At 39.9% G+C, this 27,894-nt stretch overlaps 1 protein-coding gene across 1 annotated transcript; it reads left to right on the top strand.

The window, feature by feature from the left end:
- The first annotated feature begins 3,126 nt into the window (after positions 1–3,126).
- Positions 3,127–27,598, top strand: LOC130103484 (adhesion G-protein coupled receptor G7-like). The gene is made up of 15 exons (XM_056269735.1): positions 3,127–3,646; positions 4,458–4,562; positions 5,444–5,556; positions 6,168–6,308; positions 11,826–11,917; positions 12,796–12,932; positions 13,040–13,171; positions 13,268–13,428; positions 14,348–14,497; positions 16,470–16,582; positions 18,039–18,367; positions 18,735–18,816; positions 26,471–26,629; positions 26,855–27,014; positions 27,135–27,598. The coding sequence occupies exons 1-15, from the start codon at positions 3,127–3,129 to the stop codon at positions 27,231–27,233; spliced, it is 2,493 nt and encodes an 830-aa protein (XP_056125710.1). The 3' UTR covers positions 27,234–27,598.
- Positions 27,599–27,894: the final 296 nt, after the last annotated feature.

Raw genomic sequence — 27,894 nt, 5'->3', positions numbered from 1 at the left:
TTACTAAATGTTTTTTTGGAATAGGCCTATTTTATGATTGTAAAAGACTACTTTGCAATTGAATAAAAAATAATGTGTTCAAACTGCTCCTATTCTATTTTATTTATATTATTTAAAATGAAAAACGTTCAATATCAGGTTGACTGGTCACTGGCCCAGCAGTTTGTGAGGTGGAGTTGTTCGTGATGTCGAGGAAAACCACTGACAGGAAAATACTCGTCTCGTCTGACTGTTCACGTCATCATACAGGTGTCCAGCACGTGCATAGCTGCATTTAGGCTACTAATTATTTCTGTACTATAAAGGCAGAAACGTTTCTACATCATAATAGTTTTCTGCTTTTGGGGTTTTTGCAGTATAGAGAGATTCGCCGTTAATTTGCCTGTTGTTCAATGGCGTATCTGAAGTGCGTGAACGCTGACAATAATTTGCATCGAAAATGAGGCTCAGTTTGAATAACAAAAATGAAGTTGAGAAAAAAGTAATTCATCTTTAAAAGAGTAACACACGTCAATCTTTTACACAATGCAGTGTTTATTTCGACGTGAATTCCGTTTGTTTGTTCGCGTCGTATATCGTGACTGTGATTGTAACCGCGTGCGCCTGCTTTGAATCTCTTCATGTTCTTCACAGATTCATTTTTATATAATGACGTGTATACAAATATTAAGTTATTTACATAATATGTGGCCCATCAAGGCACATTTGACATGTTGATTTAAAATCCAAGTCCACCTAAAAATACAAATAATTTACTGACTGACCCTCATCCAGAGGATCTTACTTTTTCTTCAGATGAGGCTGCGTCATCTGAAGAAAAAAGTTGGGAAAGCATGAGGATGAGTAAATAAGAGAATTTTCATTTTGGTTAATAGTTAGGCCTACTTGACACTTTTAGCCAAACTTACTAATGCCCGTGCAGGCCTTGTAGGTTCTCTAATTATTTTAGTTCAGCAGTAAAATGCAGTAAGGCTATGTCAAATGTTATCACTGTCATGTTTATTGGCACGTAATGATTTAAATAATTGTCATCCTGTATACTTAAAGCCAAGTAATGATGCCACCTGTCTGACCAATGTTTCTTTTCATTTTTGGATTTTGCAAAACATTGCCCATTACCTTGTCCATATCCTTTTCCCCCTTAGAAATGCAAATATATCATGTCAAACTCAACATCTGAGATCCTCCTACATAAGTCATAACCAGGCATGCTGGAGAACCAGATCATTAATGGAGAGATGATGGATCGCTCCATTCTGCTGCTCATGTTTCTTTCAGGTAAGTTATTGTAACATTACAGATTAACTTTCAGAAAAATAGATGTAGTGCAGGGATTTTTTACCTATAGATAGAGGGACCTTTCTCTCTCTATATGGTCTCATCATATTTACATATTCTATGTTAACATAGCTCTCATTACTGACATTAACAAACAAAAAGGGAAAACAATCCTGTTTTTATAAATGTATGCACTGCAATTAGAAAAGTAGGGATTGGTAAGATTTTTTTCATGTTTTAAAAGAAGTCTCTTATGCCCAAAAGGGCTGTATTTGTTTTTTATTAAAAAACAGTGATATTGTGAAATATTTTTACAATTTAAAATAACTGTTTTCTATTTGAATATATATTAAAATGTTCATAAAAAAGAATTGGAAAAAATCCAGGCACTCAGTGGGATGCAAAAGTTAAAAAGCCTTTATTATTTTAAGGGTTAAAACATTAAAACACCAACGGCGCATATCGGCCCTATATTAAAATGTAATTTATTCCTGCGATCAAAGCTGATCTTCAGTGTCACACGATCCTTCAGAAATCATTCTAATATGATGATTTGATCAAGAAACATTTCTTATGTTGAAAACAGTTGTGTATATTTTTTCAGGATTCTTTGATCAAAGAAAGAATCAAAAGAACAGCATTTATCTGAAATAGAATATTTTGTAACATTATAAATGTCTTTACTGTCAATCAATTAAATGCATCCTTGCTGAATAAAAGTATTCATTTCTTTAAAAAAAAAATCTTCCCGACCTGACTTTTGAAGTGTAATGTTAGAAAAGCTTTCTATTTCAGATAAATGCTGTTTTTAAACTTTCTATTCATCAAAGAATCCTGAAAAACTAAATTCAACCTTGATAATATTAAGAAATGTTTTTTTGAGCATCAAATCCTCATATTAGAATGATTTCTGAAGGATCATGACACTGAAGACTGGAGTAATGATGTCGAAATTTCAGCTTTGATCACAGGAATAAATTACAGTTTAAAATACATTTAAACAGAAAAGTTATTTTAAATTATAATATTTCACAATAATACTGTTAAAAATATATATATATATATATATATATATATATATATATTAATCAAATAAATGCATCCTTGGTGAGCATAAGAGAAACATTTAAAAACCATTGAAAAATCTTACCCATCCCACACTTTTGAATGGCAGTATGTTATATTAGTGTGCTATTGATTCAAAATCATGGCAAATATTCCAGAATTGAAAATTATAAAACGATTATATTGAATCAATTAACAAAAACATGTTTGTGTAACAGCAGAACCATGCTTCTTGACTTGACTAAATTACCTTGTTTGTTATTATTTTATAATTATACTCATATTTATTTGATTAAGGGTTAGGTGAGACATGTACATACATTTAAAGTTTTTTTGAATGCCAATACTTTAATAGCCAATATAATTTTATGAAATATCCAATTGAACTTGTCAGTTTTTAATTTTATTGGCTGACATTCTAATATGGATGGTCCAGGTTAGGCTGATTTGCATATGTCACGGTCATTTAAAGAATTACGTGCAGGAATTTCACTTGCAAATGACCTCAAGCTGCAGAGCTGTCATGGGGTGGTCTATCTCTATAGTATACTGTACTTATTTGGCCAGGGAAAAAGCAGCCCAGCCATAAAACATATTGTCTTGACAGGTCCTGTCTGGGTGCATTACATAAACGACAAATAAACTGTCAATAGGATAGAGCTTTCATTATTTAAATGGGTTTATAAAACAATAGGCCTATATGAAATCATATTGTACCAAACATTTTGTGCTGATCCTGATCAAATTGTTTCTTCTTTTTGAACAGCATTTACAGAGGTGTCAATGACTGCTGAAAATGGAACAACTGCAAGTTCCTACACAAATACTACTACACCTCTTACTACCACTACCGTCACTTCTCCAATCACCACAACATCTGCTACTACAACCACCATTACCACTCCTACTACGTCTACTACCATTCCTACTACATCTACTACCACTCCTACTACCACCACTACCATTCCTACTACTACCACTCCTACTACCACCACTACCATTCCTACTACTACCACTCCTACTACCACCACTACCATTCCTACTACTACCACTCCTACTACCACCACTACCATTCCTACTACTACCACTCCTACTACCACCACTACCATTCCTACTACTACCACTCCTACTACCACCACTACCATTCCTACTACTACCACTCCTACTACCACCACTACCATTCCTACTACTACCACTCCTACTACCACCACTACCATTCCTACTACTACCACTCCTACTACCACCACTACCATTCCTACTACTACCAACCCTAACCTGCTTTTAACCACTCCTAAACCTACAGGTACGCATTGCAGAGTTCTCTGAAACCACATGTCAAACTCCGCTCCTGGATGGTCCTAAACTGGATAGGAAGGAACCCTCCAGGAACAGAGTTTGACATCCCTGTCTCAAAACCAGGCCTGTAAGACCATGGGTGCATCTCAATCAGCTCCCGAGTTATGAATCAGTATATCGTGTACACAAATCCGGGCACTGGTAAGGACCCTAGTCACTACACGATGGGACAATGATTACTCAACGTCCGGCAACGTGACTATGTGCAACGTCAACGTACAATGTTTTAGGATGTTACCGCTGGTATTAATCAACAACAGGCAGGAACGATATCTTTATAATATTATTTGTTATGCTTTGTGAACACATTGTTCTGTTGCATATCCACCTTACAACATTTCAGCCGAATATTAATTATAAATGTTAACTAGATGTGTTCACTACCTGTCTAGCAATGTGTGTTTATGGTGACGTATAATAAAAAACGGTTTGTCTTTTCAAATCTTATAAATCAGTATATTGAGTTGGCTCTTGCGTTTTATGTTTCGCGCTTCAGAAATGTGACGTAATTTCTGGTAAGGGAGCACAGTGAGCAATGGTCCCCTAATCTCAATGCTCCCTGGTTTTTGCGGTACATTGTGGGATTTGTTAGGGAGCGAACGTTCCAGTGCACTGTAAGGATTTTGCGAGTCACGACTGAGACGGCCCTGATCAGTGTCCGACTCCTGAACTAGGGAGCTGATTGAGATGGACACCATTTTAAGTCTTGATCCAAGATGACGTTGACTTGTTGAGTACCCAAAATGATTTTGTTGCAGGTATTACCTGTCCAGAGGAAACACTCAACGGTTTGACCTTTCCACTCACTGTGATCGGCCAGTTTAATTATTCAACACAGCTGTGCCCTCCAGGAACAACCAGTCGTATGTATAACGTACATAGATAAGCATGATGGATATAGCTAAATGCTAAATAAATAGCAAAAAGCTAAATAAAATATTTTTTAAAAGAAATTAATACTTTTATTCAGCTAGGATGTATTGCAAATACTCAAAAGTAGTACTAAATACATTTATTATGTTACAAAAGATTACACTTTAAAGTAAAGGCTGTTCTTCTAACATTCTATCCATTAAAGAATCCTAAACAAAAGTATCATGATGTCCACAAGAAAATATTAACTGTTTTCAAAATTGTTTCTTGAGCATCAACTCATCATTTTAGATTGATTTCTGAAGGATCATGTGACACTGAAGACTGGAGTAACTGCATCACAGGAATAAATGACATTTTAAAATAGAAAACGCTTAGTTTAAATTAATATAATATTTCACAATATTACTGTTTTTACTGTATTTTCGGTCAAATAAATCCAGCTTTTGTGAACATTAGACTTCTTTATGAAAAACAATAAAAATCTTTCCCCAAACTAATACATGGTTGAATATGCAAAGGATATGTGTGTGTGTGTGTGTGTGTGTGTGTGTGTGTGTGTGTGTGTGTGTGTGTGTGTGTGTGTGTGTGTGTGTGTGTTTGTCTGTCCTAAATCGGTAATTATAATGTTGACAAACTACACATTATTAGAAATGTATAAAACTCAAGCTTCATCTTACTGTACCTCTTTTTTTTCTTTCTTTTTTTTTACAGTAGAAATCGTATAACATCTGTACAGTGATTTAACTTAATTTGTGAAGAAGTACATACCAAAATATGCTAAACTGCAACTATTTTAGTTTAGGCATGTCATTTTTGTGTTTGTGTTCTTAAGTTAACCTGTTTAACCTGTCTTGTATGTGTCCTTTAGCTGGTATTCCTATGGCTTCGGCTCAGTGTTTGAACTTCACACTCTTCCACGCATTTGGTGGACTTATTCTGAACTGTGACTTGACCCTGGAGCTGATCGAAAGCAAAGTCAACGTCTGTATTTACATCTTTGAAAAGTTTGAACAAATACACATTCATTTTGAATGACAAAAGCCATTTTGTTTTATTTTAGATATGTTGGGACAGATTGTTGCACTTTGTTAAATATTATATAATATATTTTTTTCATGTCAAAATTGCCCTCTGTTCTATATATTTTTTTTAGCATAAAATACTATTATTATTATATAATTAATATATTAATATTTAATGACAGTTTAATGGTTTAACTAAGAGTTTCATTACTGCTGGCACACATACATTTCGTAGACCAAAACATGGTGAGTATAATTGCAGTATAGTCCATGAAATGAAATGTAAAAAAAAAATATTCGGTTACACTTTATTTTAAGGTAATTATACATAAAGTACTAAGTAATAATAATTGGCTACATGTACTTACTATAGGGTTAGTTGTGTGTGTAATTATGAATAATTTATAGTTATTACTACAGTAACTACATGCAACGTGTAACATGGACTCTGTAAATGAACTGCCTCTGCTTTACTGTAGTCATGACATAGTCAATAGGTTGAACTCTGCCATTTTAATGTGCTTTTGATAGACAACAGATTGACACAGTGGTTTTGATTGTTTTATGTAGTTAACTCTGGAAGAGAATATGCATGTTGCCGCCAGTGTCCAGATTCTCACATCCAAACCTGAGCAGCTGACGTCCCAGAACATCACCTCTGCTGCTACGATTGCCAATAGCCTGCTGTCCTCCACAGTGTTAATAAATGAGGCAAGAATCCTATGACACATGTAGTCACCTTTCAGCACATGTAGAAACATTAAAGTGCCCCAATTATGCTATTTTAAAGGGTCCTGATTGTGTTTTGGAGGTCTCCTATACAGTAGGTTTACAAGCATCAAAGTTAGAAAATCACCACTTTTCTCAAAAAGTCTGTAAACTGTCATTCAAAGATTCAGTCTCCTTAAACACCTTTTTTCCATGAGCCTACTCTGCTCTGATTGGTCAGATGGCCCAGCCTGTTGAGATTGGTCTACTCTGCTCTGATTGGTCAGATGGCCCAGCCTGTTGAGATTGGTCTACTCTGCTCTGATTGGTCAGATGGCCCAGTCTGTTGTGATTGGTCTACTTTGCTCTGATTGGTCAGATGGCCCAGTCTGTTGTGATTGGTCTACTCTGCTCTGATTGGTCAGATGGCCCAGTCTGTTGAGATTGGTCTACTCTGCTCTGATTGGTCAGATGGCCCAGTCTGTTAAGATTGGTCTACTCTGCTCTGATTGGTCAGATGGCCCAGTCTGTTGAGATTGGTCTACTCTGCTCTGATTGGTCAGATGGCCCAGTCTGTTAAGATTGGTCTACTCTGCTCTGATGGGTCAGATGGCCCAGTCTGTTGAGATTAGTCTACTCTGCTCTGATTGGTCAGATGGCCCAGTCTGTTGAGATTGGTCTACTCTGCTCTGATTAGTCAGATGGCCCAGTCTGTTGAGATTGGTCTACTCTGCTCTGATTGGTCAGATGGCCCAGTCTGTTGAGATTAGTCTACTCTGCTCTGATTGGTCAGATGGCCCAGTCTGTTGTGATTGGTCTACTCTGCTCTGATTGGTCAGATGGCCCAGTCTGTTGTGATTGGTCTACTCTGCTCTGATTGGTCAGATGGCCCAGTCTGTTGAGATTGGTCTACTCTGCCCTGATTGGTCAGATGGCTCAGTCTGTTGTGATTGGTCTACTCTGCTCTGATTGGTCAGATGGCCCAGTCTGTTGTGATTGGTCTACTTTGCTCTGATTGGTCAGATGGCCCAGTCTGTTGTGATTGGTCTACTCTGCTCTGATTGGTCAGATGGCCCAGTCTGTTATGATTGGTCTACTCTGCTCTGTCAGATGGCCTAGTCTGTTGAGATTGGTCTACTCTGCTCTGATTGGTCAGATGGCTCAGTCTGTTGAGATTGGTCAGATGGCCCAGTCTGTTGAGATTGGTCTACTCTGCTCTGATTGGTCAGATGGCCCAGTCTGTTGAGATTGGTCTACTCTGCTCTGTCAGATGGCCTAGTCTGTTGAGATTGGTCTACTCTGCTCTGATTGGTCAAATGGCTCAGTCTGTTGTGATTGGTCTACTCTGCTCTGTCAGATGGCCTAGTCTGTTGAGATTGGTCTACTCTGCTCTGATTGGTCAGATGGCCCAGTCTGTTATGATTGGTCTACTCTGCTCTGTCAGATGGCCTAGTCTGTTGAGATTGGTCTACTCTGCTCTGATTGGTCATATGGCGCAGTCTGTTGTGATTGGTCTACTCTGCTCTGTCAGATGGCCCAGTCTGTTATGATTGGTCTACTCTGCTCTGATTGGTCAGATGGCCCAGTCTGTTATGATTGGTCTACTCTGCTCTGTCAGATGCCCTAGTCTGTTGAGATTGGTCTACTCTGCTCTGATTGGTCAGATGGCTCAGTCTGTTGTGATTGGTCTACTCTGCTCTGATTGGTCAGATGGCTCAGTCTGTTGAGATTGGTCAGATGGCCCAGTCTGTTGTGATTGGTCTACTCTGCTCTGATTGGTCAGATGGCTCAGTCTGTTGAGATTGGTCTACTCTGCTCTGATTGGTCAGATGGCCCAGTCTGTTGTGATTGGTCTACTCTGCTCTGAATGGTCAGATGGCTCAGTCTGTTGTGATTGGTCTACTCTGCTCTGATTGGTCAGATGGCCCAGTCTGTTGTGATTGGTCTACTCTGCTCTGATTGGTCAGATGGCCCAGTCTGTTGTGATTGGTCTACTCTGCTCTGATTGGTCAGATGGCTCAGTCTGTTGAGATTGGTCAGATGGCCCAGTCTGTTGTGATTGGTCTACTCTGCTCTGATTGGTCAGATGGCTCAGTCTGTTGTGATTGGTCTACTCTGCTCTGATTGGTCAGATGGCCCAGTCTGTTGTGATTGGTCTACTCTGCTCTGATTGGTCAGATGGCCCAGTCTGTTGTGATTGGTCTACTCTGCTCTGATTGGTCAGATGGCCCAGTCTGTTGTGATTGGTCTACTCTGCTCTGATTGGTCAGATGGCCCAGTCTGTTGTGATTGGTCTCCTTTACTCTGCTCTGATTGGTCAGATGGCCCATTCTGTTGTGATTGGTCTACTCTGCTCTGATTGGTCAGATGGCCCAGTCTGTTAAGATTAGTCTACTCTGCTCTGATTGGTCAGATGGCTCAGTCTGTTGTGATTGGTCTACTCTGCTCTGATTGGTCAGATGGCCCAGTCTGTTGAGATTGGTCTACTCTGCTCTGATTGGTCAGATGGCTCAGTCTGTTGTGATTGGTCTACTCTGCTCTGATTGGTCAGATGGCCCAGTCTGTTGTGATTGGTCTACTCTGCTCTGATTGGTCAGATGGCCCAGTCTGTTGAGATTGGTCTACTCTGCTCTGATTGGTCAGATGGCCCAGTCTGTTAAGATTGGTCTACTCTGCTCTGATTGGTCAGATGGCCCAGTCTGTTGAGATTGGTCTACTCTGCTCTGATTGGTCAGATGGCCCAGTCTGTTAAGATTGGTCTACTCTGCTCTGATTGGTCAGATGGCCCAGTCTGTTGAGATTAGTCTACTCTGCTCTGATTGGTCAGATGGCCCAGTCTGTTGAGATTGGTCTACTCTGCTCTGATTAGTCAGATGGCCCAGTCTGTTGAGATTGGTCTACTCTGCTCTGATTGGTCAGATGGCCCAGTCTGTTGAGATTAGTCTACTCTGCTCTGATTGGTCAGATGGCCCAGTCTGTTGTGATTGGTCTACTCTGCTCTGATTGGTCAGATGGCCCAGTCTGTTGTGATTGGTCTACTCTGCTCTGATTGGTCAGATGGCCCAGTCTGTTGAGATTGGTCTACTCTGCCCTGATTGGTCAGATGGCTCAGTCTGTTGTGATTGGTCTACTCTGCTCTGATTGGTCAGATGGCCCAGTCTGTTGTGATTGGTCTACTTTGCTCTGATTGGTCAGATGGCCCAGTCTGTTGTGATTGGTCTACTCTGCTCTGATTGGTCAGATGGCCCAGTCTGTTATGATTGGTCTACTCTGCTCTGTCAGATGGCCTAGTCTGTTGAGATTGGTCTACTCTGCTCTGATTGGTCAGATGGCTCAGTCTGTTGTGATTGGTCTACTCTGCTCTGTCAGATGGCCTAGTCTGTTGAGATTGGTCTACTCTGCTCTGATTGGTCAGATGGCCCAGTCTGTTATGATTGGTCTACTCTGCTCTGTCAGATGCCCTAGTCTGTTGAGATTGGTCTACTCTGCTCTGATTGGTCAGATGGCTCAGTCTGTTGTGATTGGTCTACTCTGCTCTGATTGGTCAGATGGCTCAGTCTGTTGAGATTGGTCAGATGGCCCAGTCTGTTGTGATTGGTCTACTCTGCTCTGATTGGTCAGATGGCTCAGTCTGTTGAGATTGGTCTACTCTGCTCTGATTGGTCAGATGGCCCAGTCTGTTGAGATTGGTCTACTCTGCTCTGTCAGATGGCCTAGTCTGTTGAGATTGGTCTACTCTGCTCTGATTGGTCAGATGGCTCAGTCTGTTGTGATTGGTCTACTCTGCTCTGTCAGATGGCCTAGTCTGTTGAGATTGGTCTACTCTGCTCTGATTGGTCAGATGGCCCAGTCTGTTATGATTGGTCTACTCTGCTCTGTCAGATGGCCTAGTCTGTTGAGATTGGTCTACTCTGCTCTGATTGGTCATATGGCGCAGTCTGTTGTGATTGGTCTACTCTGCTCTGTCAGATGGCCCAGTCTGTTATGATTGGTCTACTCTGCTCTGATTGGTCAGATGGCCCAGTCTGTTATGATTGGTCTACTCTGCTCTGTCATATGCCCTAGTCTGTTGAGATTGGTCTACTCTGCTCTGATTGGTCAGATGGCTCAGTCTGTTGTGATTGGTCTACTCTGCTCTGATTGGTCAGATGGCTCAGTCTGTTGAGATTGGTCAGATGGCCCAGTCTGTTGTGATTGGTCTACTCTGCTCTGATTGGTCAGATGGCCCAGTCTGTTGTGATTGGTCTACTCTGCTCTGAATGGTCAGATGGCTCAGTCTGTTGTGATTGGTCTACTCTGCTCTGATTGGTCAGATGGCCCAGTCTGTTGTGATTGGTCTACTCTGCTCTGATTGGTCAGATGGCCCAGTCTGTTGTGATTGGTCTACTCTGCTCTGATTGGTCAGATGGCTCAGTCTGTTGAGATTGGTCAGATGGCCCAGTCTGTTGTGATTGGTCTACTCTGCTCTGATTGGTCAGATGGCTCAGTCTGTTGTGATTGGTCTACTCTGCTCTGATTGGTCAGATGGCCCAGTCTGTTGTGATTGGTCTACTCTGCTCTGATTGGTCAGATGGCCCAGTCTGTTGTGATTGGTCTACTCTGCTCTGATTGGTCAGATGGCCCAGTCTGTTGTGATTGGTCTACTCTGCTCTGATTGGTCAGATGGCCCATTCTGTTGTGATTGGTCTACTCTGCTCTGATTGGTCAGATGGCCCAGTCTGTTAAGATTAGTCTACTCTGCTCTGATTGGTCAGATGGCTCAGTCTGTTGTGATTGGTCTACTCTGCTCTGATTGGTCAGATGGCCCAGTCTGTTGAGATTGGTCTACTCTGCTCTGATTGGTCAGATGGCTCAGTCTGTTGTGATTGGTCTACTCTGCTCTGATTGCTCAGATGGCCCAGTCTGTTGTGATTGGTCTACTCTGCTCTGATTGGTCAGATGGCTCAGTCTGTTGTGATTGGTCTACTCTGCTCTGATTGGGCAGATGGCCCAGTCTGTTGAGATTGGTCTACTCTGCTCTGGTTGGTCAGATGGCCCAGTCTGTTGTGATTGGTCTACTCTGCTCTGATTGGTCAGATGGCCCAGTCTGTTGTGATTGGTCTACTCTGCTCTGATTGGTCAGATGGCCCAGTCTGTTGTGATTGGTCTACTCTGCTCTAGTTGGTCAGATGGCCCAGTCTATTGTGATTGGTCTACTCTGCTCTGATTGGTCAGACAGTCTAGTCTGTTGTGATTGGTCTACAGGAAGTGAGACTGGAGTTACTGATGATTTCAGCAGTTCAGAATCGATTCTTTCTTTTAGGTGATGAAAACTTTATTCATTATGCACTTTGATCTTTAACATTTTGCAGACCTATTACAAGCACAAACAGCTTTTATATTACACACTGCATGAAAGGTTATATTTGAAAAAGCATAATAGGGGCTCTTTAAAATATGTTGCTATGTTTGTCTGACAATGTTTGACTACAGCAAAATCGTAATGTATAAATGTAATATAAAATGTTTTTTATTGTTCAGACAGTTGCAGTGTCAGCAATGGCCACCATCAGTCAGCTCATGCAAACTGATAAAAGCCAACACTCTGAAGACACTTATGATGCCCTTGAGAGGTATTTACACACTACACTCTATTTCAAATATATTTTGATATTACAAAAAAAAGAGAAATGTTTTACCTGGTCAACCAAATGTTATTTTCTTGATCAGGTTAACCTCACATTTTTAAATTCATTTAAAAAATTTACTTGATAACAGGTCATTGGAGATAAAATATAGAGGAGATATAAGTCAAGTCACATTTATTTATATAACGCTTTTTACAATACATATTGTTTCAAAGCAGCTTTACAGAGATGACAGGAAAATAATGCAACAAAGTTTGTTTCCAAAAGAAAATAGCGTCACAGTCCAGCTTAAGTAAGTTCAGTGATGTTTCATTTTCGTTGGAAAAAAGTTATTAATTTAGTTAATTTATATATATATAGCCGCTCTAGAGAAAACCGTGATGTCATCGTCCAGCTCAGTTCAGTTCTCATATAATGGTGTCAATGCAGGCAGATCAACATTATTGTTGAATATTAAATTAAATATTAAATTTCATGTCCCCAACTAAGCAAGCCAAAAGCCAAATGGCAACAAAGGTGAAAAAAGGCGATAAGAGGATATTTACCACAATGTGTTCAAAATATCTGCCACAGAAGAAAATGATGCTGCTCACATGGTTTGGGGTCAAACCATTTTTTAATTTTCAGGGGGGTGTTTAGTTAGTAACATAGTTGACACAATTTTTGCGGACATAAATAACATTAAATATTCTTATTTGAAAGAAAACTAAATTTAATCTCAATCTATTTTCCAAGGTACTTTTTTTGAACTAAAGACAATTCAAAAAGTGGACTTTGAAAAAACTAACTGAAACTGTTTATTTATTTATTTTCTCATTAGGATGGATGTGCGTTGAACTTTTTCATGTGTATTATATCTTTAGACTCACTAAGACTTTGGAGGATTTTGCTTTGAACGTAAGTAGCATGAACTCTAGTACACTGGTGCAGCCAAACCTAGTGGTGCAACACATCAAGTTGTCAAAGTGGAGCCCGGAAGTGCAATTCTTCGCTCAAACAGGTCAGAGCAGAAACATAAAGAGCAAATTTAGCTTCACATGTAATTGTTATATCTTTGTGATATTAGAAAAACATTTCTACTTCATAACCTAAGCTGCATTTCACTAGGACTGTCAGAGAAATTTAGTCCTGAAGGAATAGGTCTGGTTGGAGACGCTGCAAACAAGACTTCCCCTTCAGGACGTCCCGTTGATCTCATGTTAACTATCAAACTGCAAAACAATTCCCAGAAAGATTGGGGTACCGTTTATGTCCCTGTTGTTGTTGCTCTTGGTTTGAGGAACATAATTAAACTCAACGTTTTGAATAAATTTCTCTCCTTCTCCTTTCCTGTAGGGAAGAAAAATCTAAGTATTGGAGTGGTGCTTTATGAAAACGACCGTTTTTTCAACTCAAAACAGTTTAATAGCCAACTAGATACGAAGAGAAGGGTCATCTCTGCTAGCCTCACAGACAAAAGCTTGCTTGATAACGTGAAGTTCGCCATTAGGCCCAAGGTAAGTGAGCGTAAACTTATAATGATTACATTACATATAGCAGCTTCTCTGAATCACTGTTACCAGTCAATAAAACGCCTACACATGGAATAACTGTAAAGTTAGCCTTTCGTTATCACAAAATAAACCCTGTCAGGGTTATGAGGATCAGGAATGACCGGTTTGCATACTATCCTGCAAATTTTGCTTAGACTTGCCCTGAAAATAAATCAATTAACATGAACTATGGATTATTCCATTGGAATTAGTAAAAGTATTAATACACTACCAGTCATCGTTTGGGAAGAAGTCTCTTTTACTCACCTGAATTTATTTGATGAAAAATACAGAAAAAAAAGTAATATTGTGAAATATTATTACATTTTAAAATGGCAGTTTTCTAGTTAAATACTATATATTTTTAAATTTAATTTATTCCTGTGATCAAAGCTGAATTTTCAGCATCATTACTCCAGTCTTCAGTGTCACATGATCCTTCAGAAATAATTCTAATATGCTGATTTGCTGCTCAAGAAACATTTCTGATTATTATCAATGTTGAAAACACTTGTGCTGCTTAATATTTTTGTGGAAACTGCAATAAACTGCCATTCAAAAGTTTGGGGTAAGAAAGAATATAAGAGTAACACTTTTCTTTATTTTACGGTGTCCCTGTTACACATATTACATGTGCTTACTATAGTAATAACATTAAATTGTGCATAAATTACGCAACACAATTTATTGATGGATTGCATTATAAAATATAATAAAATAGAAAACATTTATTTTAAATTGTAATAATACTTTACAATATTACTGTATTTTTCATCAAATAAAGAGAAGAGACTTCTTCCAAAAATATTGAAAACTCTTAATTATTCCAAGCTTCTGATGGTAGGGCACACAATTTTTTTTTTACATATGTTTATGTTTTCAGAATATATCCAGCATGACATTTGGCGACTTTGCATGTGTGTTTTGGGACTACGCTCATAGAGACTGGAGAACAGAGGGCTGCGTCAAAATACAAGATCCCAGTGGTGTCCAGTGTAAATGCAACCACACCACCAACTTTGCAGTTCTAATGGTTAGTTTAACATACATGTGTTAAATAAACTATTTAAACTTTGCTCTAAAACCTATAGTGATCTCCCTAGATAGTCTGAGTTACTAAAGTGCAACATCGCTTCCTGTGGAAACTTTCTATATACGTAGTAAATAATGCTCCTCAAGAAAATGACACAGACAAGTCTCATATTTAATGTCAGGAGAATCTGTTGTTAGCATGATGCTAAGCTAACACATTTTGTTATGTTAACTTACCTGTAATGTGGTAGTAAAAATACACAGTACACATGAAAAATTGGTGAATCTATATGAAGGTAAATCAGTAGCTAAACTCGAGAGCACATAGATGTGAATTTGAGAACTTGTACAATAAATATTCGTACTTGTATGTGAACATTTACACTCACAGCTCCGATGTGAAAACCTGTAAAATAAAAATCTGAACTTGAACGCTGAGATTTGCACTCGCAGACAATAGTCACAAACCTGTATTCTGAATCTGAAGCTGCAGACAAGCAGTCACAAATGTGTAAAATGCCATTCACAAAGATACAACGACAGACACAAACTTGTTATACAAATTTGCACTTCTTCTAACATTCAAATGCGCAGTACAACCTCAAATTGGCACTTGCAACTTCTCAAATCTGTCACTGCAAGTTCAAATTTCGTGCGATATATGAGGTGCAAAACTGATTTGTGCACTTGTAACTCAGTGGCGGCGAGAGCGGAAGGGGGGCGGGAGCGGGGGTGTTCGAAGGAGCCGTTTTATTGGTTGGCGCCTAGCCAATGAAATGGGACTTCTATTGTACGCGATGATGTCACGAAACCCGCCTCCTCGTGGATGTTCTGAAACGCTAACATGGCTTAATGCATTAGACTAATTTAAAAGACATAAATTATATTATCAAACTTAGTAAACACAATAATGCATACTAGAGAAAAGCAGATGAGCACAGAATATGAACGCAACACGTTAACTTAAGACAGTGGTATTAAAAGACCAAACTCAGGAAACACCATAAATAAAGCATACAGAAAAGCAATTGAGCAGAAAATGAACGCAACTCGTTTAATTGTACGTTAAGCATTTTCCTCTCATAGAAAACCAAGAAAACGCTTAATGAGGCTTAATGGACCAACAGTTATATATATATATATATATATATATATAAATTCGTTATACATTATTAATTAAACACAGGCAGCTGGTTTATTTGCACTGAACACAAATTAGCTTTCTTTCGTCATGTTCTGTGCTCATCTGCTTTTCTGTAGTATGCATTATTAGTATGGTGTTAATATCACTAAGTTTGATAATATCATTTATGTCTTTTAAATCAGTCTAATGCATTAAGCCATGTTAGCGTTTCAGAACATCCACGAGGAGGCGGGTTTCGTGACATCATCGCATTCAATAGAAGTCCCATTTCATTGGCTAGGCGCCAACCAATAAAACGGCTCCTTCGAACACCCCCGCTCCCGCCCCCCTTCCGCTCTCGCCGCCACTGAGTTACAAGTGCACAAATCAGTTTTGCACCTCATATATCGCGAAAAGAGTAGCAAAAGTCAAGGCGCGAAATTTGAACTTGCAGTGACAGATTTGAGAAGTTGCAAGTGCCAATTTGAGGTTGTACTGCGAATTTGAATGTTAGAAGAAGTGCAAATTTGTATTACAAGTTTGTGTCTGTCGTTGTATCTTTGTGAATGGCATTTTACACATTTGTGACTGCTTGTCTGCAGCTTCAGATTCAGAATACAGGTTTGTGACTATTGTCTGCGAGTGCAAATCTCAGCGTTCAAGTTCAGATTTTTATTTTACAGGTTTTCACATCGGAGCTGTGAGTGTAAATGTTCACATACAAGTACGAATATTTATTGTACAAGTTCTCAAATTCACATCTACGTGCTCTCGAGTTTAGCTACTGATTTACCTTCATAAATCTAGGTGAACTATATTAACTATCAAGATTTCTCTCTCCTTTTTGTAGAGCTTTAGAGCAGACTATAATTATTCCGAGGCTTTAAACTGGATCAGTATTGTGGGATGCAGTCTGTCTATTGTGGGTTTGATCCTCACTACAGTTTATCAAATTAAGACCAGGTTTGTACTAAAGCACTGGATACATTTAAAGAATATTAGTAATAGAGTAATAAAGTAATACTATTGTCCTTTGATACCAAGCTACTATATAATCACCATATTCATACACTGTAATATTCACATGGTAATCAAATGTACTTACATGTCCAAAAGACCTTGGTATTTTGTCTTGGTTTTTCAGTAAAAGAAATATCTAAACATACTTAAAACAAGGTAGATTTATTTTGAAACAAATTGCTATCTTGGTTTTGAGAGAGTATATCTTGAATCAAATATTTGGCTTATTTGGCAATTATGCATTTATTTTTGTAAAGCACAAATCTAGCTCATTTTAGTGAAAATAACATTTTAACAATAAGATAAATAAATTAAAATTAAAGTAAAATACATTCTAGTTATATTATATTGCATAGTTTTGCTTCATGTTATTATTATTATTTGTTTTTATTGTTGTAGATGAACAATATACTATATCCACATTATAAAGTAACCATATTAGATTACAGCACCTTGGCATTTACCACTCACTTAAAGGTGCATTGTGTAATATTTAGGAGGATCTGTTGACAGAAATGCAATATCATATACATAACTATGTTTTCAGTCGTGTATAAAGACCTTACTTAATGAACCGTTATGTTTTAATTACCTTAGAATGAGCCATTTCTATCAACATACACAGCGGGTCCTCTTACATCGACATGTTTCTACAGGAGCCCTAAACGGACAAACGCGTTTCGTCACTATGTTGTTCTTCGTGCAAGGAAGCTAGCTAAAGTCAGCGAATAAAACACAGACACAATGATGACCAAGTAACAATAATATTTGCAATAACATTGTTTTACTGTATAATAAAGTAAACATAATTTCTTAATTTATCTCTGTAAAGAAACCTCATTGCTGTACTGGCTACTCTGCAGTCTCAGACGACAACATCTTTCTTATCGGCCACCGTAACTTTTGCTGGTTACAATTCGTAACCTTACCACTAGATGCCGCTAAAAATCACACACTGCACCTTTAAAGTAAATTTTTAAAAACACAAATTTGATAACACTGCTAAATGTATTATCTCACAGTGAATTCACTTGTAGCATTTAAAATGATTCATTTTAGATTTTTAGGTATTGAATTTTTTAATTATCTGGACAAAATAGTATAGATTTTAAAATCAGGCATGTATTAGTTATCAACCCTAATCAATCGTAACCATAACTATCAGCTCACCAGTATCAGCCAGAATTTAATATCGGTGCATCGACAATATTTTTTTACTGGAAAACAAGACAGATAGGAAAAACTTTCTCTTTTTTCCTCAGTGTATTTCCATTCTATCATGTCTAGCCAACTAATGGTATTTCCATGGTTCTGGTTTGTGAAACAGGCAAAATATAAAGAGTGTCCTCTTAATTTTTCCCCCCATATCAAATAAACTTAATTCTTTACAACACTACAGGAAACTGAGAGGAGCCAACTCCACTATGCTCTTAGTGAACATCTGTTTGTGCATGACCACCTATTACCTGCTGTTCATTTTTGGAATCAACAACCCCGTCCCGAGCTCAAAGGCCTCTGTTTCAGAGCAGAACGTTGTTCCTTCTTCAGATATGCAACCGAATGTTGATCAGGGTCCTTGTACGGCAATCACAGCTCTGCTGCAGTACTTCCTGCTGGCCACGTTTGCCTGGAACATCATGTATGCGGCTCACGTGTTTTTCCTCATCAGAAACGCCCTCAGCGGTCCACCACGAGGTTTCCGCATCATCGCCATGACAGCCGGCTGGGGTACATTTCATAAAACACACTGATATTAAAAAACATGACACTTTGAGTCTGTCTGCATAACTGTAAACACAGATATGGTATTACGTTATATATTTAGCCTATTTTAAAATTCTGGCTGATGATTTCATGATATTGCCGATAACCAATAAATGGGCATATTAAAACTATTGGTAGTGCACTACTACTATAACAGTTTAGGCATCAAATCTTTTTTAATTTACAGGATGAAAAGTGGATATTTATTTTGAGGTTTACTAAAGAACTGTTATTAAATTTTTACTTTTAACCCAACTTAAATGTAGAAATGAGCATGAGGATAATCATATAGGCTAACATTTAATCATTTTGATCAATTATAATGTCTTAGGTCTGCCTGCTGTTATTGTCGGCATTTCGCTGGCTACCACCTACAGCTTTAAGGACCCTTCAGGTTATCGACAAGAAGAGTTGTAAGTTAAAAATCATTTCACTTTCTTGTGACTGTGCAAGATTTCTGATTCATTGATCACTATAGTTTAGCCTAACTAAAAGAATAACAAAGAAGTGCAGAAAAAAACTAAACAGTAAAACGTACTCGGTTACTAACGTAACCTCGGTTCTCTCTAGAAGAGGTTCTCTCGTACTGCGTAATATATTACGCTAGGGGAAAACCTCTTTTCCACGAGATATTGAAGCCAAAAATTATCCTTAATTTTGAATTAATGTAAAACGCATTGCGTATAGGCAAGACGGCACGCGTGCCTATTGGCTGTCCTGCGGCAACTGCAGCAGCCTATCGAGAGAGGCCCTTGGTGATGTCAGATCCAATGGGGGCGCTTCGCGCCCACTACATCACCTCCCGCCAAAGCGGGTGTGGCCTGGGCCCATAAATATAGCTCGATGGGCTGATATAATCTGGTTTTTCATCGCCGAAGTGAACCAGAGTGTGTTGCAGGCACGGCAAAGATATGCAGTACTCGTTCCCTCTTCTAGAGAGAACCAAGGTTATGTTAGTAACCGAGTACGTTCTCTTACGAGAGGTTCTCTCGTACTGCGTAATATCTTACGCTAGGGGAACACAGTGTAAAACGCAGTGCGTGCTGGGATCCAACACCAAAGTCCCAAGGGCAGGTGCCCAGGGCTCATATAGTGCATAATCACCAGGGACTCACAAAGAGTCTGAGAAGAGAGGCTAGAACCATCATTCCCAATAAGTTAGCATCCTAAGGGAGCTAATCACATCAACAGTGTTCCACACAGTCAGGGTGAAAATGTTCAGCCTGAACTGGGTAATGGTATGGGTCTTACTTTTGTCCATAGAGTTATTTTATCGATCAGCGAGCGGTGCTCAAGCGGTTGTAGTATTCTGAGCCGAAGCAACGGGGCAGACAATACTGATTTTTAGACCGAAAGTAGTTTAGCCTGTAAGGCGGGAACCTCTAGGTTATAAAACCTTATAAATGTAGACGGGGAGGCCCAGCCTGCCGCCATACAGATATCCTGCAAGGTAATCCCGCTAGACCAAGCCCACGACGAGGCCATGCCTCTTGTGGAGTGCGCTCTAACACCTAAAGGACACTTCAAGCCTTTAGACGTGTATGCCAGCGCTATGGCATCATCTATCCATCTGGATCCATCGTGTCTTGGTTTGAGATACCCACGCTTACTTAGAGCGCTTGTAAATCCCCTATGCGCTTCACTGAAGCAAGAGCCATAAGAAACACTGTCTTGAACGACAGATGTTTCATGTCTGACAAATGGATTGGCTCGAACGGGGCACCTTTCATGGCTTCCAAAACCGTGGAAATGTCCCACATGGGGACTAGGGCTGCAACAAACGATTATTTTGATAATCGATTAATCTAACGATTATTAGAACGATTAATCGACTAATCGTCGATTATTTCGCAGACTAATCAGTAAGTTTGGAACGATTATTCAGCTTTTCCAATTAGTTAAAACATTGAGTTATACATATTCTAACTATAATATAAAAAAAGAAAATCACTTCAGCTTTTGAAATAGTTGTTTTAATGAACTTTGAGCCAACTAAACAGGTCATTCTCTTTTAAGTTTTCAGATTTCGGTCCAACTCAAATCACACACAAATGCTCTCTAAGCATTGTTTAATAGGCCCACTGCTTTTCTTAGAACTGAAACAGAAAAAGGGACATTTACTTCAGGACACAAAGAATGGTAAAATATTAATCTGCAAACAATTATTATAATTATAAAATTACAATCTTTTTTTACATGACAATTGAGCTGACAGAGACGTTCTCATTCCCTTTTAATTTATAGTATGATAAAGTGACTGCCGTGATATTCTTCCTATATCATAGGAAGGATATAACATCTCTTTTGTAAGTCTTCATGATTATTGAACAAAATACAGGCAAGTGATAAGACTATAATAATACCTAATATACTAATAGTGTTACAATAATAAAAACAGCCCTGACTCCTAAGCTCGATCAAGCTTTATTCTATACAAAATAAGTCATCACATTACTGTAATTATATTACTATTGATAATATTATTACTATTATTAGTAGTATTGCATTCTCTAATAAAGAGAGATTTGCCGCTGGTGGTTAGTTAGCTCCAGCTGGAGAACACTCACTTCTCACCGGCTCCTCTTTTGCCGGGATGTTTCCTCTTGCACCCCAACATTGCACACGACAGCATTCTTGATTTGAAGTTTTGTGAAACTTTCCCAAACCTAAACCTTGCTAGTTCGGATTCGTTTGCACTGTCATAATTCGCGCTGTTTTCTCTTCTACCGCAATAGCATTTGTAAGGGCTGCACTACACTCTAGCGCTACAGCGCCGTAGCGGTCAAATCGCGGGATTGCAGGCCCTTACATTAGGTCACGTGAGATCAAACGACTACTCGACAACAAAGATATTTGTCGACAAATTTTTATTGTCGACGTTGTCGACAACGTCGACTAATCGTTGCAGCCCTAATGGGGACTGAGGGGGGTCTGGGAGGATTCAGCCTCTTAGCCCCCTAAGGAAGCGGATGACCAGATCGTTCTTCCCCAGTGACTGGCCAGTCGTGGGTTTTGTAAACGCAGCTATGGCCGCCACATAAACTTTGAGCGTGGATGGGGTTCTGCCCTTATCCAGTAGCTCTTGAAGGAAGGAGAGAACTTCCGTAACCCTGCAGTCTAGGGGTGAAAAGCATCGAGCGTTGCACCAGCCAGAAAACACAGACCATTTTGAGGAATAGTGTCGTCTAGACTCTAGTAGACGGCACTCCAGCCTGCGTGATCGTGTTGGCGACTGTCATGATCTCAATTCAAGGCCATACTACTTGTTACACACATGCCTGTGTTTACTGCTCGCGCGCATGTTCTCACAGAATGAGAGGAGGAGAGTGTACATATTTGACAGGGCTTCTTTGAATCTAGTTTTCCACTTCCAGACAGTGGTACGTCCTTGTATTAATAGGTAGGTCAGAGGACGTTGCCTACACATGTTCATAAAGTGCTGGAAATACGGTTTGTAATATTGTATGCTTCATGTACTATGCAGGGCGCGGGATGTAGGGAGGAAGCAGCACCCCCTGTTTTCACAGGATTGTAAATGCAGCGCAATTTTTTATTTATTTACATTTATTTATATTTATTTAGTAATTTCTTTATTGTAAACACTTTCAGTTGGTCATTAAAACGTGTTATTTAAATGTTGAATTATGTTTTTTTTAACATACGCGCAGAGTGTGACGTGATATTTGTGACCGTTGTAGTTCAAAGAATTTACGTGCTCTAACTCTACCATACTCCTAAACTCAAGTCCACCTTCGGTGTTGTGTATAAGGTAGGCAGGTTTTTTTGTATTCATTTTAATGTCCCTTTTATTGTATATTACAGTGTAAACAGCTCAATAACCCTTTTATTTAAAGGCTTATTTTTTTAACCGTAGACCTTGACCTTTTATTCTGGGACAAAAACGCCTCAGCTCGTTGTCGACTGCCATCATTTCTAGACAGTTTATGTGTAGGAGCTTCTCCCGTTCTGACCACTGGCCAAAGAACGGTCTGCCCTCGAGCAGCGCTCCCCATTCCGAGGTGGAGGCATCCGTGGACACCACCTTCACACTCGAGGAAGTCCCCAGGTTTACACCTGACTGGTACCAGTCGATTGCTCTCCAAGGTTTCAGAGCTGTGAAGCATTTCTGATCGACCTTGAGGCGAAACATGCCCGAGGTGGTACTCGCGCTTTTAGCCATAACTGCAGCTGGCGCATGTGAAGCAGACCCAACTGGAGTACTGATGATGCTGAGGCCATGAGACCCAGCATTTTCTGAAACCTTTTGAGCGGGACTATAGTGCTGCAGCGGAAGGATTTCGTGATGCGCTGAATGTTCAGTCTGCGCTTTGGCGACAGTCGCGCTGTCATAGACAGCGAGTCCAGTTCTGTGCCCAGAAAATATATTCTCTGACTGGGAGACAGCAAACTTTTCGCCCAATTGACTTTGAGACCTAGATTCTCGAGATGTTCGAGTAATATGGTCCTGTGTTCTATGAGCTCTGAGTGTGATCGAGCTAGAATCAGCCAATCGTCCAAGTAGTATCAAACTCGCATGCCCCGAAGTTTCAGGGGTGCGAGAGCCGCGTCCATGCACATTGTAAATGTACGGGGTGCTAGGGACAGGCCGAACGGTAGGACTGTGTATTGATATGCCTGGCCCTCGAAGGCGAATCTCAAGAATCGCCTGTGACGTGATGCTATTTGTATTTGGAAATACGCGTCCTTCAGATCTATTGACATAAACCAGTCCTCTTGGCAAACCTGCGCAAGGATTTTCCTGGTTGTGAGCAATCTGAACTGGCGTTTCACAAGCACTTTGTTCAGCTGTCTTAGATCTAGAATGGGTCTGTTCTAGATTTCGTCAGTAGCACTCCTCAAATCCGGCACGCTGATAGCTTCCGGTCCTTCCTCATCCAAGGTCGGCTTGGAAGATCTGCAGTACGGCCATCGAGTGTAATGCCGATACAGCCTGCCCAGCGGCGGTATAAGCGTGGCTGTGCATAGCGGAAGTAGTGCGGCAAGCTTTAGAAGGTAGCGCCGTCTTAGCTCGCCGTCCAGCAGAGGGTGGGTAAAGATGGGCCGCTACAGCTTCTTAGAGTGGTATCCTCTGTCTTTAGCACCGTCCACCACGGAGAATGCTGCTGGGACAGAGAAACGCACTCTGGCTGAGAAGGGGGCGTTCCAAGACTTCGCGACTTCTTCATGAAGTTCAGGAAGAAAAGGTGCGGGCCTAGAAGACTGTGGAGCGCGGTCCCTTTGCAGGAAACATCCATCCAGTCGGCTGTGCGCGGGCGCCGTCCACTCAAGGCCGAGGCTCGCCACGGCCTGTGAGAGCAGACGCATCAGCTCGGATTCGATGCTGGCCTGTTTCCCTGACGACTCGCGGGCAGAGGGGGGGAGGTCCACAGAGCTCGCCCAATCCTCAGTGTCCGACGCCAGGATAGCTGCATCTGTAGAGGAGAACAGCTGCTCTATCTCGTCGTCATTAATGGTGGAAGCGGCGGCGGACGGCAGCCGTTGTCCGTCGGTGAGCGACTCGAGTGAAGCTGGTGAAGGTGGCGGGCGAACCAGTGAGCTTTCGCGGGCTGGAGAAGGCTCGGGGACCCGCTGAGTATGGCGTTTTTTACGGCGCGGCACTATAGCGGGCGGAAGTGCAGACTCTGAGAAAAATGCCAGGCGAGTCCTCAGAGTCACCACGGGCAATAGCTCGCAATGATGGCTGCCGCCGTCAGCGAGCGCGAGAGCTGCATGATCCTTACCCAGGCAGGAAACGCAGATAAAATGGCGGTCCCCGTCGCTGAGTGTGGCTCGGCACGAGCCACAGGAATGAGGCATCTTTAAAAAGACGCTGCTCTTTTAGATAGAGAGAGTGTGAGTCGCAGCGGCGAACACACACACTCGGCAGAGTAAAAGGATATAAACGCCGGAAAGCGTAGCAGGTACGGCGACTGAAGGCGGCGAGATGAAGGCCAGCGGCTTCAGATGCAAAGGCTCGTCCCGCAGAAGGCTTTTCTCAGACGGCGCGGCTTCTTCACTCCGGATCCAGCGATGCGTGAGCTTCGCTGAAGAGATGAAAAATCAGATTATATCAGCCCATCGAGCTTTATTTATAGGCCCAGGCCACGCCCGCTTTGGCAGGAGGTGACGTAGTGGGCGCGAAGCGCCCTCATTGGATCTGACGTCACCAAGGGCCTCTCTCGATAGGCTGTTGCAGTTGCCGCAGTACAGCCAATAGGCACGCGAGCCGTCTTGCCTATGTCTGCATGCTGCCGCAACGCGTTATACACTAATTCAAAATTAAGGATCATTTTTGGCTTCAATATCTCGTAGAAAAGAGGTTTTCCCCAGCGTAAGATTTTACGCAATACAAGAGAACCTCTCGTAAGAGAACTAGTTTTGCTACAAAGTGTGTTTATGATTACAATAAGTAAGGTATAATTGATGACAGGCCGTTGAATTATTAGAAAAATAATGCACACCCGAGGTGGTAATGCGGTCACGACGCGAAGCGGAGTGGCCGTTACACCTCGGGTGTGCATTATTTTTCTAATAATTTAACGGCCTGAAGTCAATTATTCCGCTTATACTACAGTTACCACACCTCGAAACATTGTTCAAATGATGTATTTCAAGACGTTTGTAAAGTTTTTGTCATTAAAACGCTCTTGTATGTAGGACTAATTTCTTGCGCATCTAATCCCATGCCTCCGTTGCTAATTCCAAAACGTCATTTTAGAGTTAGTAACGGAGGATTGAGCCACTGATAGCAGACTAAATGCTGGACACACTTAACGACTGGCTGAAACACTCTCTGACTGTTTCCATCGGCTGCAGCAGATTTTACACACCGACTGTGAACAGACTGAACGTGCTGAACACGCGTTTGGGCATGATCAATCATAACAAAGTTTCAAATTACATTCATAACCGCCCTTACAATAAGTGTGTCCTCGGCTTTATGCAGTTATTAATGCAGTTATTAGAGAGAGAGAGAGAGAGAGAGAGAGAGAGAAGCATGTGCGTCAATATTATTATTTATTAATTAACTCAATTCGTTTTAATTAGTTCGTTCATGTTTTTTTTTCTTCTAATATTGACAGTAGACTAGCCTATAAATGAAACACAAAGTCCTATTAACAAGTATAGGCCTATCAATAATTATTTATTTGTTATAGCCTATTATCTGCATTAATTACGAAAACCCGTGCAGCAGGACTATCAATGTATTTGGCCTATATTCAGTTTTATTTGATTGATTATAGATAGGACTATATACTTTATTTATTAAAATTAAACTGCATGTTTCCATTGATTGTGAAGTTAGACATCGAAAATGGCAGATCAAGCGCATGGGCTGCATGTTTTTTCTTGTTATGAATTGTATTATATTTTCCGTTATGATGTCTGTCGATGTCTGTGAAGTCTTTCGATGTCTTTCGATGTCTGTGAAGTTAGACATCGAAAATGGCAGATCAAGCGCATGGGCTGCATGTTTTTTCTTGTTATGATATTTTCCGTTATGACAGTTGACTACGCGAAGTGATATGGAACGGTAATGTGGTCAAGACCTGCCTGGAACTACTTTAGCCGTGCGTTTCCCTGAAAATAATTGCACACCTTAGAACGTTCCTCAACCAATCAGATTCAAGCATTCAACGGCCCTGTAGTATAATACATTTTAAATTATATGATAAAGAACAGTTTGCAACATCAAGCAGTATAACAGACTGTTTCTTATTCCAAAATAAGTGTAAGCGGAGACACCGGAGCGCCTCGCACATTCAAGTTACAAAAGCGCCATTTTTAATTTTTTAACAGGAATGAAAGCGAGGCTGTAAGGGATAGATAGATATACATCTCTTCAGTGGGTTGTACTGTTATTGAATGTGTTTTGTTCTGTTCTGCTGATGAAACGCTGCTAAAAGTATCTTTCCAGAAAATTTCAGTATACAAAAAAATCCACACAACATGAGCTGTGGAAAATTACAAGTTAGAGGAGCTTTACAGCTTTCTGGTCCTCTTCCTCTTACTTACCTATTACTTACACATCCAAGTATTTCTCGTTCTCTCTTTGTCCTGTTTTAGCTGTTGGTTGGCGTCTCTGGACAAGGCGGGAACGTTTGATCCGAAGCGGCCGATGTTATGGGGTTTCTTGCTCCCTCTAGCGGTCATGTTGTGTTTTAACACAGCTCTGCTTGTTTACTTCTCTCAAACCATCTGCCGTGCAAATCCCAACCTGAAGAGGTACGTAACTGAACCGTAAACAAATGTTCCGGGTTTAAAACAAGTCAAAGGTTATGAAGACATTCCTTGAAGTTTGATTCGGATTGAAAATAGTTTATTGAAGATAATGTAGGCCTAAGTACAGTAGTAGCTGCCTAAGGTGTAATTCTCAAAGCTTTAATAATGGCAACATAATATTTGCAATTTAATAAAAGTTCATATTTGCTATATTTTTTGGTTCTTTAGCTCACGAACCACTCCTTTAAAGAAGAAGATTTTGAGTAGTTTCTCTCTGGCTGTGGTGCTCGGTTTGTCCTGGATCATTGGTTACTTTGTGCTCATCACCCATGACAAAACACTCTACATCATTCTCAGTGTGGTCTTCTGTCTCTGCAATACAACACAGGTGTGTTATTGCACTGTTAATAATATTTTTGACACAATATTAATATACATTTTTATTGGATTTATTGAAGCTGTCTTGCTTTGTTTGGTGACTGACGACCTCATTTTCTGTCCTTCAAAGGGTGTTCAGATTTTCTTTTTATTCACACTGAAGTCTTTTCTAAAGACGAGAGCTCGATATAATCTGGATTCTAAGACTGAATCAGGGGGAGAGCCTTAACATGGAAAATGGACAGAAAAAGCCAAGGACAAGACAAGATTGCAAGATTCCCTTTGTTTGCTGAAATTTATTTTAGTTCAGTTTAATATTATTTAATACATTATTAAATTATCTCATATACTCTCATTAGGTACTGTACAGGTTGATTGTACTTAAAAATGTAGATCATTTCAACCTAAATTACATTAAATTAATTAGTTGAACCTTGTATAACAAAGTTGAAAATTGCATGACTTATTTTGATGAGTTAAGCAATGTAAAAGCATATGTTGTCATTACTTTTTGATCACATAATTTGTTACAGTGTTTAGTAAACTTTAGATATTATAATATAACATAATATGCAAACAGTCTTTTCAAAAATTGTACTTTAGTCTTTGATCAGACTTGCTTTAGGACAAATTATGGATTTCAATTTTCTTACTGTTTATTAAAAGAAAGTTTATTTGAAAATATGTGGTTTGTTTGATTTATTCTTTTCTGCTCTCAAGGCTCAGCGATGGTGAAACAAAATATAACTACAGTTTATAGTGATATTTGTCAAATGTTGATGCTTAACATAATGATTCGGTACAGTAAATATTATACATGGAGATAAGGACAAAGGAAGCTTTTCATAGGATTAGGAAATTTTTACAAATATTGTCCCACTTTTATTAAA

Source organism: Rhinichthys klamathensis, unplaced genomic scaffold (genome assembly GCF_029890125.1).
Source record: "Rhinichthys klamathensis goyatoka isolate OS25496 unplaced genomic scaffold, OSU_Roscu_1.1 h1tg000289l_1, whole genome shotgun sequence".
NCBI lineage: Eukaryota > Metazoa > Chordata > Actinopteri > Cypriniformes > Leuciscidae > Rhinichthys > Rhinichthys klamathensis.
This window is presented reverse-complemented; position numbering and strand designations above follow the sequence as displayed.

What these genes read in the sequence shown, in the direction of transcription:
- LOC130103484 (XM_056269735.1), top strand. Translation starts at nt 3,127, where the DNA reads ATGACTGCTGAAAATGGAACAACTGCAAGTTCCTACACAAATACTACT. An exon ending in CCACAGTGTTAATAAATGAG is followed by an intron (nt 6,309 to 11,825) that starts GCAAGAATCCTA and finishes TTTATTGTTCAG; the next exon opens with ACAGTTGCAGTGTCAGCAAT. An exon ending in CAATTCCCAGAAAGATTGGG is followed by an intron (nt 13,172 to 13,267) that starts GTACCGTTTATG and finishes CCTTTCCTGTAG; the next exon opens with GGAAGAAAAATCTAAGTATT.